Raw genomic sequence first — 19,248 nt, 5'->3', positions numbered from 1 at the left:
TAGGCACACAACTCCTCTGTGATACTGCTCTCTCCAGAGGAACTAGCAGATAACAGGGATTATTTCGTGGTGTAACACTCTTGTAGGAAAGAAAAAGATGTAGGAAAGAAAAGAAGATGCAAAGGACGTGCCGCCAAAAATTCCCACAATGATCAGGCAATTGCGAGCCACACCCTGGGATAACCAGTGCCTGCATGCATGGGTGGGTGGGAAGGGCTCGGGATGGCTGTTGGAGGCTGGAGCCGTGTGGCATCCTTGGCAGGAGAAGGGAAGGGCACAGGCTTCCTCACGCAGCATCTGCATGTCCTGCACCTGGGGACTACACTTAAGGATTTCTTACCTGAAGAAGCAATTAAAGAAAAAACTAAAAAAACCCAAATACTTTTAAAAAGATTCCTCTACTTTCTTTAGGTGATTTTTTTGTTATCCCAGGCCCCTCTTCCCAGAGCGCGCCACAAGAAAAGATCGCTCCGACTCCGCTCTCATTTTAAAATGCTTCTTTTTATTTCAGTGGTTGTACATTGGGTGAATGAATTTAACGTCACAACAGAAATAGAATGGCTATTTAACAGACCACTAGTAATTATATATGCTGGAAAAGAGTGAATGGAGGGGTTTCTTTTAACTGTTGCCGAAATATTCATTGTATGTGTTGTCAATTATGCTGGATGAGAGAGGCAAACAAAAAGGTATTTTGGTGAGGTGCTGTATCCTTTGAAGAAAATAAGCACTGAGACTTCTCAAGTCGCTTGAAACCATGTCCCAGCTACAGTATTCATTGTCTCCGTGTTGGCCCATCTCATGGTTCTTTTAGGGGGTTATATTTCTTGTTGTATTTTTTTTTTAATTAAACAAAGCATTTAAAATTTAATAATTTTCTTTAGACTTTTTTTTTAAAATATAAACAAAGTTTTGGCAAATAATATTTATACAGAAAAATAGTTTTAGATCTTCCCAAATTTTGAAATAGTCTATAAAATTACTTTATAAATAAATAAAATGCAGAATCTGTTGTACACGTATTTGCACATCTCTGTAATTGCCTCCTTACTGTTAGCATAGGTTTGTACTTGTACAGTTTTCAGGAATATTACAAAGTCATAAAGTCGGAAAGTGGATCTCCTATTAAAAATACATTTTCTCTTTTTGTCTGTCAGTTTATCTGGATGAAAGACCTGATGTATCTGAAGCTTCGTCATCCAAGGGCAAAAAATAGTAATATTGGATTAATTGTAAAAAACACAGAATAACAGTAATTTTGAAACATAAAAAGTTCACACAAAACGATGTCTTGGAGAGTTATCTACATAAAATATTTAAACATGGATAATTTACCATTTAGTATTATACAATAAGCTACCCAAATGCCTAAATTAACTATTATAAAAAAATAAAAACAACTTTGACAGATATAGGCAAGTTGCAGTGTCAACTACCTAGTTATAATGACTGAGAAAGTCTACAAATATTAGTGTTTTAATAGTATATAATGGTGATACCTTAACTGCTAAAGTAACAAGTTAAGATATGTTATTTTTCCACAAATTAAACTAACGCAACGTTACAAGCACTATGTTAATTTTACAACCGAATTGTGATTATTTTTTTTTTCTTTCGAATGATCAAATCTCCAGCTTTATATATAAATAGATAGTAATTAGACATTGGACAAACAAGATTTAGCCTGGAAAATAATTTCCTAGACAAATAATAATATGGTTAGTGCCTTCAGTCGTTCAGAACAGGCAGTGCTGCCAAAGTTTAAAATAGTTTACAATCAATCTGAAGAGGTTAAGTTAAAATACTGCAATCACTAGTAATGTCCACATAGAAAACTTATGCTGCAAACAATTATACATAATATCCACTTATAACAGCTGTCTTGTTTTTTAAACAATAATTTAAAAACTATGTCATTTATGTGATACATGTGCAACATATAAAATGTGAAATATGAAATATTTGGTACAATAGTGCTTGAAACAAATCTCAAATCAAACAAATGAATTTTTTAATTATACATATATAATTACCTTGTAAATCAACAAAGTATTTAAAAAAGTAAACAACATTAAAATCTGCTTCATCCATATATATGTATGTATGTATATATAACATGTATATAATTGTATTAAAGATATCTTCATATTTTTGTGACATAAAATACGTTTTTAAAGGAAAACAATTAAAAGAACTATCTTTTCTCCACTCTAATCTGGTTACAATCTTATAATCCAATTTAAAAAAATGCAAATACAGTAATGATTTATTAAACTGAATCTCATTCTACATTCTTAGTGTTCAGTTAATAGCCTAGATTAAAGTCACCTATGAAGTTTCAGTGACTCAGCTGAATTTTAATTAAATTAGAGTATCATACAATCTTTTCATCTACAGCCTTCTTTTTTGCCTTTTCTTTTGTTAGTTTGGTCTTGTTTTGCTTCATTTTGTTTGATTTTCCAGTTCTAGAAATTACTTTTTAACAGCTTGGATCTTTTTGGTAACCTGACTATGAGTTTCAAAGATTATTCGCATCCGGTGAGATTTGACTGTTGGCATCAGGCTCACTTTCATCAAGTCTGATGTGACAAAATTTAGGCACTTCTGCAAAGTCTATTTTAAAAACATTATAAATATACTCGTAAAATAATATTCTCAAGACTTTGTTCTTTTGGGGATTGAAAGGGGTATGAAGTTCATACTGTGCAAAATTTTTTTAATTTTCTTCTGCTATTCTGCTATGATTCAAATGCAACTTCTCCATACAAGTCAAACACCAACCATGTGCATCTAAAGACTTTGTGCTTTACTTTGGACTTCTGGCTAAAAATATCAGATTGGCAGGATGATGTGCAGGACACCGGGCTGCGTTTCACTTCCTCTGTCTTGGAATCAACTCACCAAGAGAGCAAAACCAAGATTTTTTTTTTAACTCAGAAGAAAACCCCGAATCATAGTTTGGGTGAAAATTAAACCTGCAACTGGGGAAAGTTTTTAGCCAATGCAACTCAATTATTGCTGAGCTCGTAAGATTCATAAACATGGAATCTCACAAGACTAACTGATCTGGACCATTTTCGTTAGGTGTAGTTATGGAGAAACAACAATATTTGCAATAATTAAACTATGCTTAGAAAATCTTTAAAACTAAATGTTATCCTTTATGTCTTGAAACATCACAGCTGGTATCAGGTAGTTAACTATTTTAGGTTGGAGTATAGTAAGCATACCATATTTAATATTCATATATGACATAGCAGCACTAGCTTTTTTGAGTTTTTGATTTGTCCATAAGAACAAATTCTTGACTTAGCATGCAGTTTGTGGCAACTCTAGAGAGGAGGAGACGGGGTAGTATGTACAGTAGCCGTGCTTGGCCGTCCGCAGGGAGGCTTCGTGACACTCTGTTCCGCTCCTGCCGGCTATTTCAGGATTATCTGTTGAGAGAAAGGGAAAGCGTGATCGCGCTTTTAGGTGACACGGGGAGAGCAGTGCGCCCAGATGGCCGGCACTGGCCTCAGGGAGCTCAGGCACAGCTCACACAGCACAGCATGCCGTGTGGGACAGCATCCCGTGGGGGACAGCGTCCCGTATGGGACAGTGCCCTGTGTGGGACAGCGTCCCGTGGGCTGCCTGGGAGGTGTTTGTGTCTCACACACCTGGCTGTCTTCCCCTGCACACAGGTCCTCATGTGCATGAGAACACCCAGAAGGGGTATTTCATGTGCTGAAGTACTGGAGGGCAGTGCTGAACGCAGGACCTGGCCACAGGCCGGGTGTGCACCCTCAGCACCCTGCCTAGCAGTGGAGGTGGAAGCCCTGCGCCTCCCAGAGGAGCTCAAAGTGCTTGGTGGGATTCTCCAGCTCCCACTGTGCTCCCAGAAAGTCAGCAACGATCAGGGGAAACAGTGGTGGCAGGGCTCCTTGCCACTAACAAGCAAAAAGACATACTGGGCTGGGAGTTTTCACGAAGCAAAAGTGTCTTTTCAATGCACTTCTGGCAGCTGCATATTCCCTAAAAAAATTAACTGCAGATCAGTGAACTTGAGAGGTTTTCTCACGCTTCCTTACAGCAAGGATTCTAGAGGGATTACCATAGTGGTACCTCTGTGCACCTAACTAGTCACTGACCTTGCTCCTTTACCTTCATCGTGTCTCAAATGGAGGGTGAAGCAATCATTTTACAGGTGCAAACTCTCCTGCTTCCAATATTGCGAAGGTTAAATGCACAATGTGCTCAGCAACCAACTCCACCTGCTCACAGTATTGGAAAATGGTTCAGATTTCCATCACCTGCCTGAAATGGCTGTCAGTGAAAGTGATATCAAAAGGCAGGGGTGTGATATTTTATCACGCCATTGCTATCCTGTGCTCCAGTCTTAAGCACGAGTCAAGGAATTAAGAGTGTATTGCTTGCTCTTCCTGTTTCATTTGGCACTTGGCATATTTTTAAGCTGTATTTGCAGGTGGTATGTAAGGCAGTCACGACAGCACTTGGACCTACTTGTGTATTATGAAGCTAGACCACTGCTTAATGCAATATTTATATTAAAAGGGGGGAAAAAAGGTGTTTGGAAAGTAACTTCAGCAACATACTACCTCTGACATACACACCACCAAAAAGAAACACGCTTGGCTCTGCATGGCAGGCGCTCGTCCCAGTCCCCTGCTCATCACCCCACTGCCTCTCACAGCTGCACTGCCTCACTCTCTGTACACAAGCACCATCTCCCTGACCCCAACGACCTTGCCAGCAAGCCAAAAAGCCATCCTTGATTGCCATCAGCTCTGGAAATCTGGTGACACGTGAGGCCCCATTGTAATGACACTGTACAAACACCTGCTGCTCCAAAGGACTTAACATCTAAATACATCATGAACACAACAAGGCCATATATTTTTAATGAACTTCCACCCATTGTGAGTTTGTTAGCTTATCGCCTATCTTCTGTTTCCTTTTGAAATAACAAAGAAATGCCTTTGCTCAAATAATAATGCTCTGTCTGTGATAACCTGGTCCAGCTCCAGCATGGTAGTTTGACAATACATATAAAGAACACAGCTGTGCTGAAAATAAGAAATGACCAAGATTTCCAGCACTGGTATTTTTAGCATGTTACAACCCAACATGTCAATGTAATTAATAAAGCAGCTTTAGCTATATTGGGTTAGCCATAATCACACAAATGTATTTAAAGGATCCTAAGGTCTCACTTAATGGGACATAACCTGAAACTTCCTCAGTAAAATCCCAGAATTTCAGACACTGCAGCTGACTACATCGTCAGCCAACTTTTGAAGGGATAAACTTGAATTTTCCTCTGGCTTTTTTTCCCCTCACAGTACAGGGAGACAGGTAACTGCCCCTTGTGCCAAAATTACTTTAGTCAAACAGTCCCACAAGGCCGGTGTTCACAATTCCCCCAAAATGTGTGACAGAGAAGGCAGAGGGTCTAATCTCCAGCTGTTTCTTGGGAAAATTGTAGGACTATTCCTGCCTGACATTGTGATTAACCCGAGTGCCACTCACCCTGCTGTGTGCCAGGCAGGACAGAGGGGTCCTGGGCAATGTGAAAGAGCAGGAGCCCCTTCTCTTCCCTGCTCTGGTGAGTGGCAAAGCCAAAGTAAGGACTTCACTGCTGTGTCCCTATTCCTGCCTTTTCTCTCCTCCTGTCAAAACTCAGGAAAACAGTGAAGACAAAACACTTTCCTTTTCTGTGCAAGCATGTCCTGTTTATGGGTTGCAGGTGCCAGAGGAGCAGCTGGAGCTCTCGCTGTCATGCCACTCCCGCTGCCACTGGCTGTGGAGCTGGCTTGTTCCACCACATCGTCGTCGATGTGCCGCCCCTCGTACAAGGGCCGTAACTAGGGCATGTTGCACCCGGCTATTTCTAGTACACGTAGGAGTCCTCCTAGGAAAGAAGCCCTCAAGTCTCTCCTTCAGAACAAGCTTCTCCAGTGCAGAGTTGCAGAACTGAGGAGCTACATTTCTTTTTTAACCTTAGCCACAAAGTGTAAAGCGTCTCCTGTAGTCTTTAATTACATATTCACACTCTATTTCTCAAAAGATATCACAACTCTGCCACAGCTACATGCACAGGCATCAGCTTCTGCCACTGTTTTTTTTTCACTGCGTCTGATAGAGAAACATAAAATGCTTAACTACTTTACATGGAAAACACACTGTGAACCTCTCCTGTTTAATCTACAAATGAAGTAATAAACTGTGATGGAAGGCAGAGGTTATCTAAGTCTGCATCGCTGCTAATTGCTCCATCACTTGCATGCTGAAAAAGGAGAAGCTGTACTGGAAAAGGAACATCTCTGGAAATGCTTTCTACAGAGTCTGCATTCCCTCATTACTTGTAAATAGGTCCAGCCACCTTCATGTTCACTACTCTTTGAAGAATTATATCTCAAATGCACATATATATAACTTGTCCTATTTGCTCTAATACTGTTATAACATTATAGTTCACAGCAACAGGATGTAATCTCATGACACTTCTACCATAGTATATATAAGAAAAAGCCCTGAAAACCAGGACTATACAATGAGTGTGCATCGTATAAGACAACGGTCTACAGGTCAAGCATGGGAAAGCATTTTCTCATGCTCTGAACAATAAGATCCACAGGTGTGGATACAGACATGCCAGAAAACACCTGCTGCTGCTGCAGTAAAAGACCTAATAAGAAGACTATTTCCATCATAAGCAGAATGGCCTGGCACTCAGAGCCTTGAGTAGTACCTCACAGAAGATTTAATAACAAAAAAGGCCATTTTTTTGAGGTAATCACAGATAAAGGTATCCTCTCCATCATCTTCTTGCTTGGTACCTGTTTGAAGTGGCAGAAAGCTGTCTACCCTTTAAATTAAAATAATTCACACTGTGAGTTCAGTAGTTCAGACCTCTCTGAAACTAAGAGAGAACAAAGAGTGAACCTAAATTTCTGCAAACTGCTTTCTAAATTTGCTCCTTAAAATTTTCCAGCTCTTTAGAGGTGACATTTTCAGCTCCTAAATGTCAAGACTTTCTTTCCTACCAAAGCATGGCTCTTTTCAACCTTTACCTTCAGGACTTCTGAGTTGATCATAACAGTCATTAAGCCCCTTGTGCAACACAGAACATCCCAAAATTCAGACAGGGTAGCTCATAAGGGTGATACAGTTCTGCAGTGTCATCCAGGGGAATGACAACCAAGAGAGATGTTACTGCCACTGGTTTCAGCTTCTCACCAACTGCCAATGAATCGATTTGGGAGTTCCTCAGACCTGGCAAAGGTGGCTGTGATCAATCATTGTCTCGAGACTTAAAAAGTAAAATTGAAAATCTTTTAAACTAAAGTAGCAATTCCATTTTTGTGAACTCTTTTCTGACATCCAGGTTATTGCTTTTCTTGATAGAGTTTACGGAATTGACCAAATTACAGAGAATCATGACTAGGTTCTAGGAATTACAAGAACACTGTTTGGCTTGAGATTTTCTGTTTTGAAGCTACAATTCACAAAACTTCTTTATAGTCTCTGACTTAAATTCATTTTCCAGTTCCAGATTTATTATACAATGATGAATACAAAAAATTTACCATTCTGCATGAATTCAGTGTACATGAACTCTTGTTCAACTAAAGACCTGTCACAGTGGATCAGCTGGAAAACATGACTTTGCATCTACCACTGACATGTTTCTTTTTCAGAAGTTTTGAAATTATTACTCCAAAATAGAGTGTGCTTTATAAGCCCTAATATATTTTAAGAAGATGTTAAGATTGTATTTGATCTCTACATTGCAAAGCACTTACCCCTCCAAAAATTAATTCATACATAGCAAACATTCTAGTCTGCTCAGCCTTCCATTTTGAAAGCAATGTAATAGGAGTTTCTTGTAAACAAGATTTATCTCAGAGCATTTCAGACACGAATGCCTCAGCCAGTCACCCATTTTATATCTTCTTAGGCGACCTCAGGCAACTTATTTTAGCATGAGACAGATTATCAACTCATGATGCTTTTTTGCCCTCCACAAAATGAAAGAGTCTGTGGTGAACAGTTTGCACCAAGGTATTTAACTTTTGGACACCTGTGTCAGGATAGATGAACCCTTCCACAGTGACATTTTCTGTTTTCATGTTTTTCACATGAGTAGCAGACTGGTCAGATATATCTGGGGTATACATTAAAAATGACAGATATTTTCAGACAGCCGGCTCATATCAGGCTGTCTCATAACTTCTCCCTCTTTCTAAAAATAAAAGTAACACCAAGTATTTCTTCCTTATGACAAGGAACCCAAGACTATTTATATTTCCCCATGCCTTTGGGAAATGCCTCCATGTCTTTATTTTTCATTTTCTCTTAGAATGTTCTCTTGTGGTATGTGCCTTGTTCCTTTTCTTCAAAATAAACTTTTTTTTAATTAGTAGTGGAAAAAGATGAGTAAATGTTCATACACTTACTGAAAATAATCTCTATTGTATCAGTTATGCCTGGTCTTATTTATTTTTACATAGTCTTACTGATTGACTTTTTCACCTCCTCTTCCCCACAGATTCTGCAGCAGCACCTCCATGGAGCACCATCCCAAACATTCCACTTGCCCACACCAGGGCTCCCACCAACACTGTCCCATGTGACAGGTTTTGCCCCTGTCTCAACTGCTGACACCTGAGCTAGCTCCAACTCTTGCTTGCATTAAATGCAGCCTAGACTTTTTCCTTTGCTACTCCTATTCCCCTGAAACCTCCTTCTCATTTCCAGCATATTATCTTTTAATGGATATATACTTTGTTTTATTCACTAACCACAGTCCTCTCCTCAATCCTGGGCTGAAGGAGGATTTTCTCTTATTGCTTTGCCATCAATCCAGCGCATCCCCATTATAATTGTCTACTTTGCTCATCAATAAGGCGATCTCTGATTGGAACATAGCAAAGTGAGATGTCTGGGCCACAGATGGCTGCCTGCCCATACAGGGCCTAATGTGAGGGCATCAGGTTTTTCCTGAGAACTGCAGGTCCTATTTCCTTGGCTTTCTCATAGTTCATTCCCTCACATGGTAATTCTGGTGCCCATCCTCTCTTTTCTTCCCTAAATCTGAGTGTGCCCAGTTTTGCCTGTCCCATATGTTGACAGTATGCCTCTGGAAATGGCTGAGGGCCAGATGTCCACGCTGAAGTGGACACATCTGCTTGCACATTTTCATTCCATCAGGCACAAGCTGTTGACCATCAGGGTGTCATAAAACTGACAAAGGCCTTGTCTGAATCCAGCTCTTCACAATGATCTAAAAAAAAGTTCAAGGCAATTATGGGATCCCAAAGGGTTCAACGGTTCAGCAGCATCATTCTTCTCATTTAATTGTCAAAAGGTCCTGAAAGAAGAGACCAAAGCCACTTGTGCTGCCAAATCCTTAGCTTGCTTATGAGCTTGAATAGGTATTTACTCAAATAATAATGTACAATATTTAAGTTCAATTTAATAAGTATTTACTCACTCTGGAGAAACAGAGGATTAGTTGGTTTAGAAATGAAAGCAATCTGGCTCTATTTATTTTTCTTTAAAGTAATAAATAATGCAGTGCTAAAAATTGATCATAACATACTCTAATATATTCTAACAAAATCTATTTTTAACTCATTGCAGAGGCAGCAGACAGACTATATAGGAGTGAGAAAACCACTGCTGTAGTATTTTAGAAGCACCCATACAATGACTGTTCTGGATAGACACTCCACTTTACCTTCCAGCAGGTCTGAGCTACTGCAATAATCTGTGATTTTCATTTCCTACTTTTAGGTCACTTTCCTCCTTAAATTTTAGAAACTGCCAGAATAGGCTTGCACAGAGAAACTGAGAGCACGAATGAGTGAAGGCCAAGCGCAAGCTGTGCATAATCTGTAGAACTGCCCATATTCCTCTTGCAGGGGTGTTACTTCTCCACCCCTGACATCCTCACTTAGCCTTTTTTTTTTAACAAAACTTGCTTTGCATTTTCCTTTTAGACACCAAGCATGCCTACATCATGCAAGATGAGGCTGCCACGACACATACAGCATCCTTTTTAGTCAAAGGCACTACTGCATATAGAGTACAGCTGGCACTTCTGCAGGCTCCTCAGCAGTTATCACCATGCTGAAAGCCCTCCTCTCCCAAAACCTGGCACTCCAGTTCAGACTCTCTGCAAAGCAAGAGACAACATCCAGAACTAAACCTGGACACGGAAAATACCAGATTTATGTTCATCAAGGTTACATATAAGATCTTGTATCTTATAAGATCACTGTACTCATAACTTCTCTGAGGAAATCTTAACCTTCCTGACTTTTGACTACTTACCACTTTCTTAATTTTCTTCTCATCTGATTACTCTCACATAAACAGACACGCATACTAATGTGTGCCATGGCAGGTAATACTGCACCAAAAATGAAGTCAGGCAAGTTAGCAAATTTCTGTGTCCAGCTGAAAGTCACAACAGATACAATCAACAAAAATAAATACATAGATGTTTGCAGTGCAGCCTCCTGCACACTCAAAGCCAAAGACTGGCATTTCAAGTAGGCAATAAATCATATACCAAGATAAAAATATGATCTTTGTTTAATTCAAGGGAAAGTTCTTGGAGCATCTAGAGATGTCCAGATGCAAATATCTTAAAGGACAGAATCCCAAACAAGTACATCTGGAGCTCTGCACTGCTCTGCGTGGTTAAAATTTCATGATGGAAAAACCCAGACTTAAATGGAGCTGTGTGTATAAACCATGAAACAAACTCATTTTCTCCCAGGTGTGTGCAAAATTAGTGGACCTCAGAAATAATTTCCTATGTTTAAACAATAAATATATGCCCAGAAGAATTTTACTCCCCTGGTGAAAGTATCAGTTGTTGAATAATTGAAAGCAGGAACACAAAAAGAAGTTATCATATCAAACATCAACATTTTTTCTTTAAATTTCTGTAAGAGGGAAGGCAAATCTGTTTTGATTTTTGTTATATAAAATAATGAAGCCTTTTCTTACTGGTGATGTTGTGTGACACTGCCATCTAGCAGGATACCAGAGGAAGTCAGTTTTTAGTCCTGTACAGGGGAGATAGGTATGATGGGAGAATATCTTCGAAAACCCCAAAACAGAACAGAGACTTTTCCATTTCTTCTCCACTGGCTTCTTGTATATGAACTTGCAATCTCAAGTTTTGTATACAAGCCTACTGGAACTTTTTATCATCCACAAAGAGACAACATGTTATGTTAGGAGGCCAAAAATGATATTAAAACAAAGGCTTGGTTAAAGTTTGTGTGAGACTAAAATAGAGTTCCATTATATTTTCCAGGGTAATCTTTTGGTTTTGCTTCTCTGTTGCCTTAGAAAATAGTTTTGCCACTTATTTTGTAACATCAGTTGTTTCAAGGCAATCCAAAGGATGTCTTCTTGACACTGTTCAAGATTTGGTGTGGGCTTTAGTATTGGAAACTCTCACTTCTTCAGTCTGCGAGTCACAGCTACTTACCTGTAACTCGGTGTCAGAAAAGATAACTTGAGTGAGATGAGGCCTGTGATTCTTGGGTGTCTAGCATAAAAGAAGCAGCAGCAAGCAGTTTAAGTTTTCCTTTCTTACTGTGACAAGCTATTGTTATTTAAATGCCTTCTCTAGAGAAATGATTCTTCATGATCAAGGGTTACTTAGTTTGGTTTTTCCAGCCTGGTGCAGGTACAAAGCAAGATGGTCAGCCTTAGGGCTTGCTAGATGCCCAACACTGTTCTGCTCTGAGCAGGCTCCCTGAAAGTATTCCCTCTGATAATGTGTCTGAGGATGGAACCTGTTCCTCTGTCTCCTTTTCTGGACTTTTCCAAGTCATATTCAAATCACTCTGTCTGTTATTAAAACAGAATTTTCTATAGGAGCATTTAACTTAGAACTTTTTGGAATTTTTAGACCAAAACTTTCAGTCAGAAAAAAAAAATCCAAACTAAAATTGTTTAGATACTCATTATTCCCAGAATAATTAATTCCCAGAAAAAGTGATTTCCTACCTGTTCCCTCATTCCCTCAGAAACTGCAATTAAAGGTTTTCAAACTACTAACATGGATTTTGCATAGGCTCATATTTGTAATGTTCTTCTATGCTGGCACTAAGGATGTAAATAACACTTGTTTCCACTTTCCACCTTCCTTCTCAAAAGCTTGCTTTTAAGCAACTAAAAAAAAGTCAATTTCCTACTATTTACCAGATTTTTCAATTCATTTTCTCAGTCTATTGCTATTTTCTCCCCATTTACAAGTACAGCAGGTTTCCATGAGAAAGAAAGGGAACATGAGACAGTAAAAGCCTTGTCAGCAGCACTGTGGGCCGCCCTCCGCCCTGCCAGAAGGCCTCCTGGAGTTACAGAGGAATGGAGGGGAAGCCCTATTGGGGGACACCAAAGAATGTTTGCACAAGGGAGCAACTGGCACTTCTGCTTTGCGCGCAGAAAGGGAGGTCACCTGGAGTCATTGCCCCATGAAGTTCTGGTCTGGGAAGAATCCGCCTCCCTTGGGAGTGGTGCTGCCTTTGTGGGCACCTTGGCAAGGAGAGGTGCTCTGTTGCTGCACGTCCTGGCTCTGCTCCCTCCTGACAAAGCCACCACACATGGTGTCCCAAATCCCAAAAGTCTGGCATGTTTTTACATTATGTAAACTAGTTTTTGAATTCTGGGGCAAATATTTTAATTGTCCTTTTGTTTGTGACACTTGAACATAACTATTTTTATTTTTGCTTCATTGTATTCTAACAGATTTTTGACAGAACTGAAGGCTACTGAATGATTTCATAATTAATATCTGCATAATTGCCACCTAATTCAGTGCAAACGCTGATGCATAATTTAAAGCAGCTGTGCCAGATAATCACAAGCCTTAGCATGAGATAGCCTGTTGATCTTATATTTCTTTTTAAACACAGGCTCTAACTATTTCATTTTTCTTTTGGATATGTTCTTTACTATTTCCTCTTGATAAAAGGTCATATAACCAGTAGAATAATGTCACTAAATAACATCCTGAAGCAGCGTTCTCTATTATGCTATTTTTATACTATCAGTCTCTGCCCATTTTCATTGGTACAAAAAAAATAAAGCCATGTACTGTTCTGATGTGATGTGAGCAAGAATCATATTTCTTGGAATTGTTTGGAATTTGATAAATGTCCTCTAGTAACAAGGAACTATGGAAACACTCACTGAACCTGAGGGCACAGATTAGGACACGGAAATACTGGTGTCTTAACCCCCCACCACACTCACTGAAGTGACATAACCTAGTAAGCCAAGAAAGCCTGAAGATCCCTTCTAGTGCTCAGCAGCTGCAGGCTTGGGTCATGTGCTCACCACTCGGGCTAAGGGTTAATGTCTCTTGCCTGTAATGCAGCTGCCAGTTCAGAAGTAAGTGTGCAAATTTGTCTGTAGGTTCTGTTTTGCATCTGCCAAGCTTGTGGAAATGTCTTGGGTAACCTAGACATCCAAGGTTATCTTAGGGCAATCTCAAGCATCACCAGACACATGTTTAGGCAACTGAACCAAGCCCTATGAGCCTTTTGAAGGACAAGGCAGGCTACTCTCCAGATTTCATCTGACTGGGATGATAAACTTCACAGTCAACGATAGGTACTTAAACTTGTATCTTGCATGTAGACACCCATACTTTGACACCAACACGTAAGTGTCTTAATTTTGGGCTGAGTTCTAACCTTCTAATCCCTGTGGGACTCACCAAGATATACATACATACATATATATATATATATATATATATATATATAAAAAGAACAGTAGTGAGGCCTTCTAATTTAGAAATTTAAAGCCTCCACAAGGAAGTGTTTGCCATTATTTATTGAACTTCAATAACTGAAGGAAGGAAATTCCTTCAAGGAAACTGAACTTCAGCCCCAAAAGTCAGAATAACATCTCTCTCAAATAATGTCAGGATAAACTATCCTCTGTTAAATTATCTTCGGTGTGCAGGGTGGAGGATGCATTTTTCTGCATTTCCATTAATATGAACATCCTCACCTCCAAGTGGGCTCCATCTAGTATTTCCCCAAGTTTCTAATCCTATATTTTCTCACAAAGCAAACAGCAAAACGAGAAACAACCTTCCAAAATAATTTTCCCCAAGACCTATTACTTTTATATCATCCTGAAATCACAGCACTATAGAAAAACAGTTAGCCTAGAAAAACAGTCAGTAAATATTCATCTTTCCCTCTACAACCACCTGAAAGGAGGTGGTACCAAGGTGGGGATTGGTCTCTTCTCCCAAGTAACAAGTGATAGGACGAGAGAAAATGGCCTCAGGTTGTACCAGGGGAGGTTTAGATTGAATATTAGGAAACATTTCTTCATGAAAAGGGTTATCAAGCACTGGAACAGTACCCAAAGCAGTCACAGTCCCTGGAGGTATTTAAAAGATGTGTAGCTGCTCAACTTAGGGGCATGGCTTAGTTGTGAACTTGGCAATTCTAGGTTAACAGTTGACTCGATGATCTTAGAGGTTTTCTCCTGTCTAAATAATTCCATGATTCTACCTGTGAGTGAAGCTCTGCAGGTAACAGTTTCCTTGCTTGAGTATTGCTAGTCCACTAGCTGAAGGAATAACAAAAGCTTTGCTAAAGATCTCTGAAGTACTTATTTACACACAAAGACTGTGTTAATATTTTAAGCAGGACATTTTATGTACCTCTGTGCACATGCATGCACTAGAGGGAGCTAGGACCAAACCCTCTGTATTCATGTCCTAACACTGCTTCTCACCATCATTTCACATGACTTCGAACTTTGCTCAAAGAAAACACTGTCAGCATCCCCACACAACTGAACTGAAAGTTCATCAATCATCTGCTGCTGAAGTGAGGTTAAGCAGCTGAGGCTTCAAGCCCCATCCTGGCAGGAATGGCTGGGGCAATTGTGAATGGTGGAAGAAAGAAAAGGGGAAGGGTCTTTTACTTCTGACAATAATGCTTCTGGACATGTACCTTTCCATCTGCCTTTCACTGGAAAGCTGAAATCTCCTCCCCTCCATTTCCTCTCACCAGACTGGCAGGTACAGTGAGGGGGCACTGCCTTGAATGAACAGCAACATCACCAGCTCTTGTATCATCACAGTAAGATTTTAATCAGAGTTTGTTAAACAGGGTTTGCTAAAGCACTTTTGTTACATCCTGTTTACATTGCATTAAGCCAAAGCAATTCTCTTCCCCTCTGTGGTACACTGCAAGAAGATTATTTTTAAAATCTAACCTTTGTAAGTCAGGAAAACCAAGAGAAGTCAAATTTTCAATATATTCTTAACTGGTGTCATCCTGCACAGATGGACACTGTACAGCCTTTTACTTTACACAATCTTCTCACATGCCATGTGCCATACATTGAACACACAATGCCCAGAGCTCTTGGCCAAGCACGACCGACAGTGTGTGCCAATGCAGGTGTATTCTGAGCTCTTACTTGTGTTATCTTCTGAAAGAAAGGATATACAGAAGACATGAGACACAGTGGGTTTTTTTTTTTTTTTTTTTCAAAATAAAAGCTGCCAGCACATACTAAATTATTTACTGGACCCTATGGAGTTATTATGTTCTATTAACCATCAGCTGAGACACCATAACTTTTGGGATATTGACTCTTCCCTTCTACTCATGCTTCAAAGGCACTGGGATCATCACACTCAATCCCAGGAAGACCAGCAATCTTTCCCCAGGTCAAAATACTAAACCAAATGATATTAAGATAAATGATTAATCTCTGCTACAACTTTCTTTTCATGCCTGAATTGTGAGGAGAAGCTGTGGGAGCTAAAATGGGACAAGCTGAAGGCTGCAGGTTGTAAAAAAAAAAAAAGTATGTTAGAGACACTGGAAAAGAGGAAACTGTACCTCACAGATTTGTAAAGCAGTGTGGCACAGACTAGAAAAGGAAATTTTATCTAGTTGGGAATAAAAAAGGCCTTTTCTGAAATACTCAGGAGAGTTTAAACCCATATAAGGGGACGTAAAGAATGCTATGACCATGAAAAAAGTCATGTTAATTATCAAGTTAATAACCTGCTCCCACTGTGTTTCTTGAGGTAAAGAAACACTGAGAATTTGCACCACAGTGTTACTATTGGGCTTTCCTAACATGGTAGCTTTATCTCCAGTCTTAGGATGTTGCAAATAAACAGAAAACTTGGAGTTTTGTCTCTTATAAAGAAGGAACCACTACTACTTTCCTACTTTGAAATAAATGTGGTGGGTTTTTTTTTTTTTTAATAGCTTTTAAAGATTTAAAATTACTAAAACAAAGACAGGAGTGAGAAAAAAACCAAGACTGTGATGGCACATGCTACAGAAGCCAACGAGCTCCTGAGGTGGGGTTCATCTCCTCCACATGCAGTGGTGCAGAGCTTTGGTAACACACCTACACTCATTCCACAGGCAAGGGACAGAGGCAGGATCCTCCAGGGCATTGTAGCCTGCCCTAACATGGACTTCCAGGAAAGCAGATGAACTAGATGCCAAACTTACAAATGGCTGAAGTTAAACAAGTGAAAATCCAGCCTCCTGCTGAACCATCCATTAATTTCACCCCGTAATTGTTTGTATACACACACACAAACATACAAATATATGCAACTAGATAAATACAGACATTTTCTATAAGTTTATTAAATTTGAAATACTGTAATCATCCAATGCAAACAAAATCTGCACTGGGAAAGAAGGGGCTCTGCCTGCTATCCTGCTGGATGAGAAAAAGTATTAACGCACACCTCTGTCTTCTCAGTAGCACTAGTTAATTGTGTGAAAGTGTTCCCATTAGCTAAAAAAAAAAAAAATACTCCTTACTGGTCCTTTTGTAGGCACCCATGTATTTATTCTATCTTCAGCCACAGTCGGCCCCTCTGGCACTCAGGAGTGCAGGTGGTGGAGCTGCCCCAGCTGCATTCCTGTGCTGGAGAGGGTCCCTGGCTGAACCCCTCCCTAAGCCATCCCATTTTCTCTTTGTCCCTTGGCATCTTCAAGTCCCTCTGTCACCACTTTGAGATCACCAAACAAATTTTCTGCTGTAGACAGTTCTGGGAAGGACTGTGAAATGCACCATTTGCCTGCTGCACTTTCATCCTTATCCCAAGCTTTTTTTACAAGCTAGCTATCAGAAAAGTAAGAACAAAACAACAACCCTCTTTTGATGAAAATGCTAGAAGGAAAAAAACATCACAGTGTTTGCAAACAAACCTTAAAAAAAAAAAAAAAAATGGACTGGTTTGTGTTTCTCTAAGAAAGTAGGATGTATTTCAGAGGTAGTATATTTTTCCTAAATTAGTAAAAATAAACTCTTGCAAAAACTTCTATTTTTCCATGGGATACTTAAATAGTTTTGGGAATGCCAGTAAAAAAAAAAATAAACCTTTTAGTATAACATTATTAAGCAAAACATTTTCACTGATTTCTCTCTAAGTCTTCGGCAAGTGGAGGGGAAGAAACCAACAGGACAGCATTTCTACTGGGTCTGCAACAGCTTGTCAGTCTGTCCAGGAGCAACACAAGGAAAGATGATGCAGACACAGCCCTTTGCTTTCTTCTGGTGAGCAAATCTGCTTGTTTTCTTTTCCATCTCACCTCTCAGAACCTGAGGGGAAACGCACCTCAGGTGCAAGGGCCTGAGCATGGTCCCAGAGCAACAGAAAAGCCAGAGTGACCCAACTGCTGTGCAGACTCCTCTCATGGCACATCAGAGTGGGAATTGCCCCAACAGAGGAGTCAAAGCTACACACTCCAGCCTGCAATAGATGCGTCTTCCCTGGGAATTAGCTCGTACAGGAGGAGGGGAAACCCAACCAAAATGAAAACTCCCATTTACATAAACTGCAGAAAAAGAGGAGAAAGTATCATCTTTCCTAGCCTGCCTCACATAATAACCCTTGGGATTCCTCCTATCAACGTTCTTCCTTAGGGAAATATAATTCCCAGGTTAAAAAAAATGCACTTCAAAATAAAAAGCAGGCATAGTCATAAATATCTTGATTGCTGTTTTGATCACTAGTATTTAAAGAAAATATTCAATTCTTTTTTCCAGTTGCCTTGTCCTGCTTGTGATGTTTGATAGCTTCCATGCTTACCAATTAGTAATTTCCACACCTCATGGAGAAGGCTACATAAACACACCTGAGCATTTGAAACCTGTGATGATCTTCCTTTTGAACTTAGGAGTTAATAATAGACTTTTGTAAGTAGTCCAGTACTACGGTGATTCTAACTCCAGCTGGGTTAATTACACAATAATTAGGTACAAACATCGCAACACAAAACACAGCTACATCATTATTTGCAACAAATGTTAACTCTAAATAAGTGCAACCTGTCCCACAAACACTTGCTATAAACGACTTAAAAACAAAAGTAAAATTTGATGGGGTAAACACAGAAATAAAAAAAAAATTCTCGGTGAGAATTTTTTTTGTTAAAAAAAATTAAAATAAAAATCTCAGCACTCATTTAGAGTTCAGGATCTTGTGAAAGAAAGCTTTAAAAGGAGCAAACCTGATTTGCTGTGGCTGTTGCGGCGAAGGGAACACTTGTTGCAGGAGTTGTTGCTGCAGAGACAGTGGCGGCCGTAGCGTTGTGCATCATGGGTACTTTCAGGAGGGGAACCATGGAAGCAATGAACAGGAGGGTGCAGCATTATGGTAAGAGAAGTGGTATTTTTGGCATGGTGAATATCAAGAGCGGCAAGCCATCGTCATGGGTTAAACCGGCAGATGGCATGCAATCACAGTGCAAAGCGAGAAAGCGTGGCGGAGAAATAAAAAAAAAAGGGAAAATAGCTTATTACAAGTACAATTAAAGGAAGGTTGTCAACACAATCGGCGATTCCCAGAAAAAAAGAGTAAGGACCACTGGAAATGCAAGTGTTGTCTCTAAGAAGAATATTACTTGTGCAAATGAGGCTTTACCAAAATAGCCCGTTACCTGCGGATTGTTACATGTGTAATTTGTTTTCCCCCAGTACGGCTATAAAGCACTTCAAATTAAAATCCTATTTAAAAAACCCCAGTGGTTTATACTGGGAAGAAAACTGTTAAATGTTCATCTTAATTTTTAAACACAATTAAAAATGAATTATTTTCATGTATCTTCATTTTGAAGTAAGCTAGATACTCGCTGTCTTCCTTCATAATCCAATTTATGCGTTTTTTCCTACTAGCACTGCATAACTGTTCGACTTTATCAG

General features: G+C 39.5%; 1 protein-coding gene across 8 annotated transcripts in view; it reads right to left on the bottom strand.

The window, feature by feature from the left end:
• Positions 1 to 482: 482 nt before the first annotated feature.
• MBNL2 (muscleblind like splicing regulator 2) overlaps positions 483 to 19,248 on the bottom strand; it is a 107,454-nt gene continuing 88,688 nt past the window's right edge. For 6 of the 8 annotated variants that reach the window (XM_066313460.1, XM_066313452.1, XM_066313456.1 and 3 more), the window contains 2 exons: positions 18,558 to 18,652; positions 3,295 to 3,437 (listed from right to left, as the gene is read on the bottom strand). In XM_066313460.1, coding sequence (XP_066169557.1) covers positions 3,423 to 3,437; positions 18,558 to 18,652 — 110 coding nt within the window. In that variant the 3' untranslated portion in view covers positions 3,295 to 3,422. Of the gene's footprint in view, positions 3,438 to 18,557; positions 18,653 to 19,248 lie in introns of all 8 variants that reach the window. The other 2 variants (XM_066313455.1, XM_066313458.1) reach the window with 1 other exon arrangement.

The sequence above is a fragment of the Sylvia atricapilla genome, chromosome 2 (genome assembly GCF_009819655.1).
Source record: "Sylvia atricapilla isolate bSylAtr1 chromosome 2, bSylAtr1.pri, whole genome shotgun sequence".
In the NCBI taxonomy this organism is placed as follows: Eukaryota; Metazoa; Chordata; class Aves; order Passeriformes; family Sylviidae; genus Sylvia; species Sylvia atricapilla.
The sequence above is the reverse complement of the archived record's forward strand: the minus strand, read 5'-3'. Positions and strand labels throughout refer to the sequence as shown.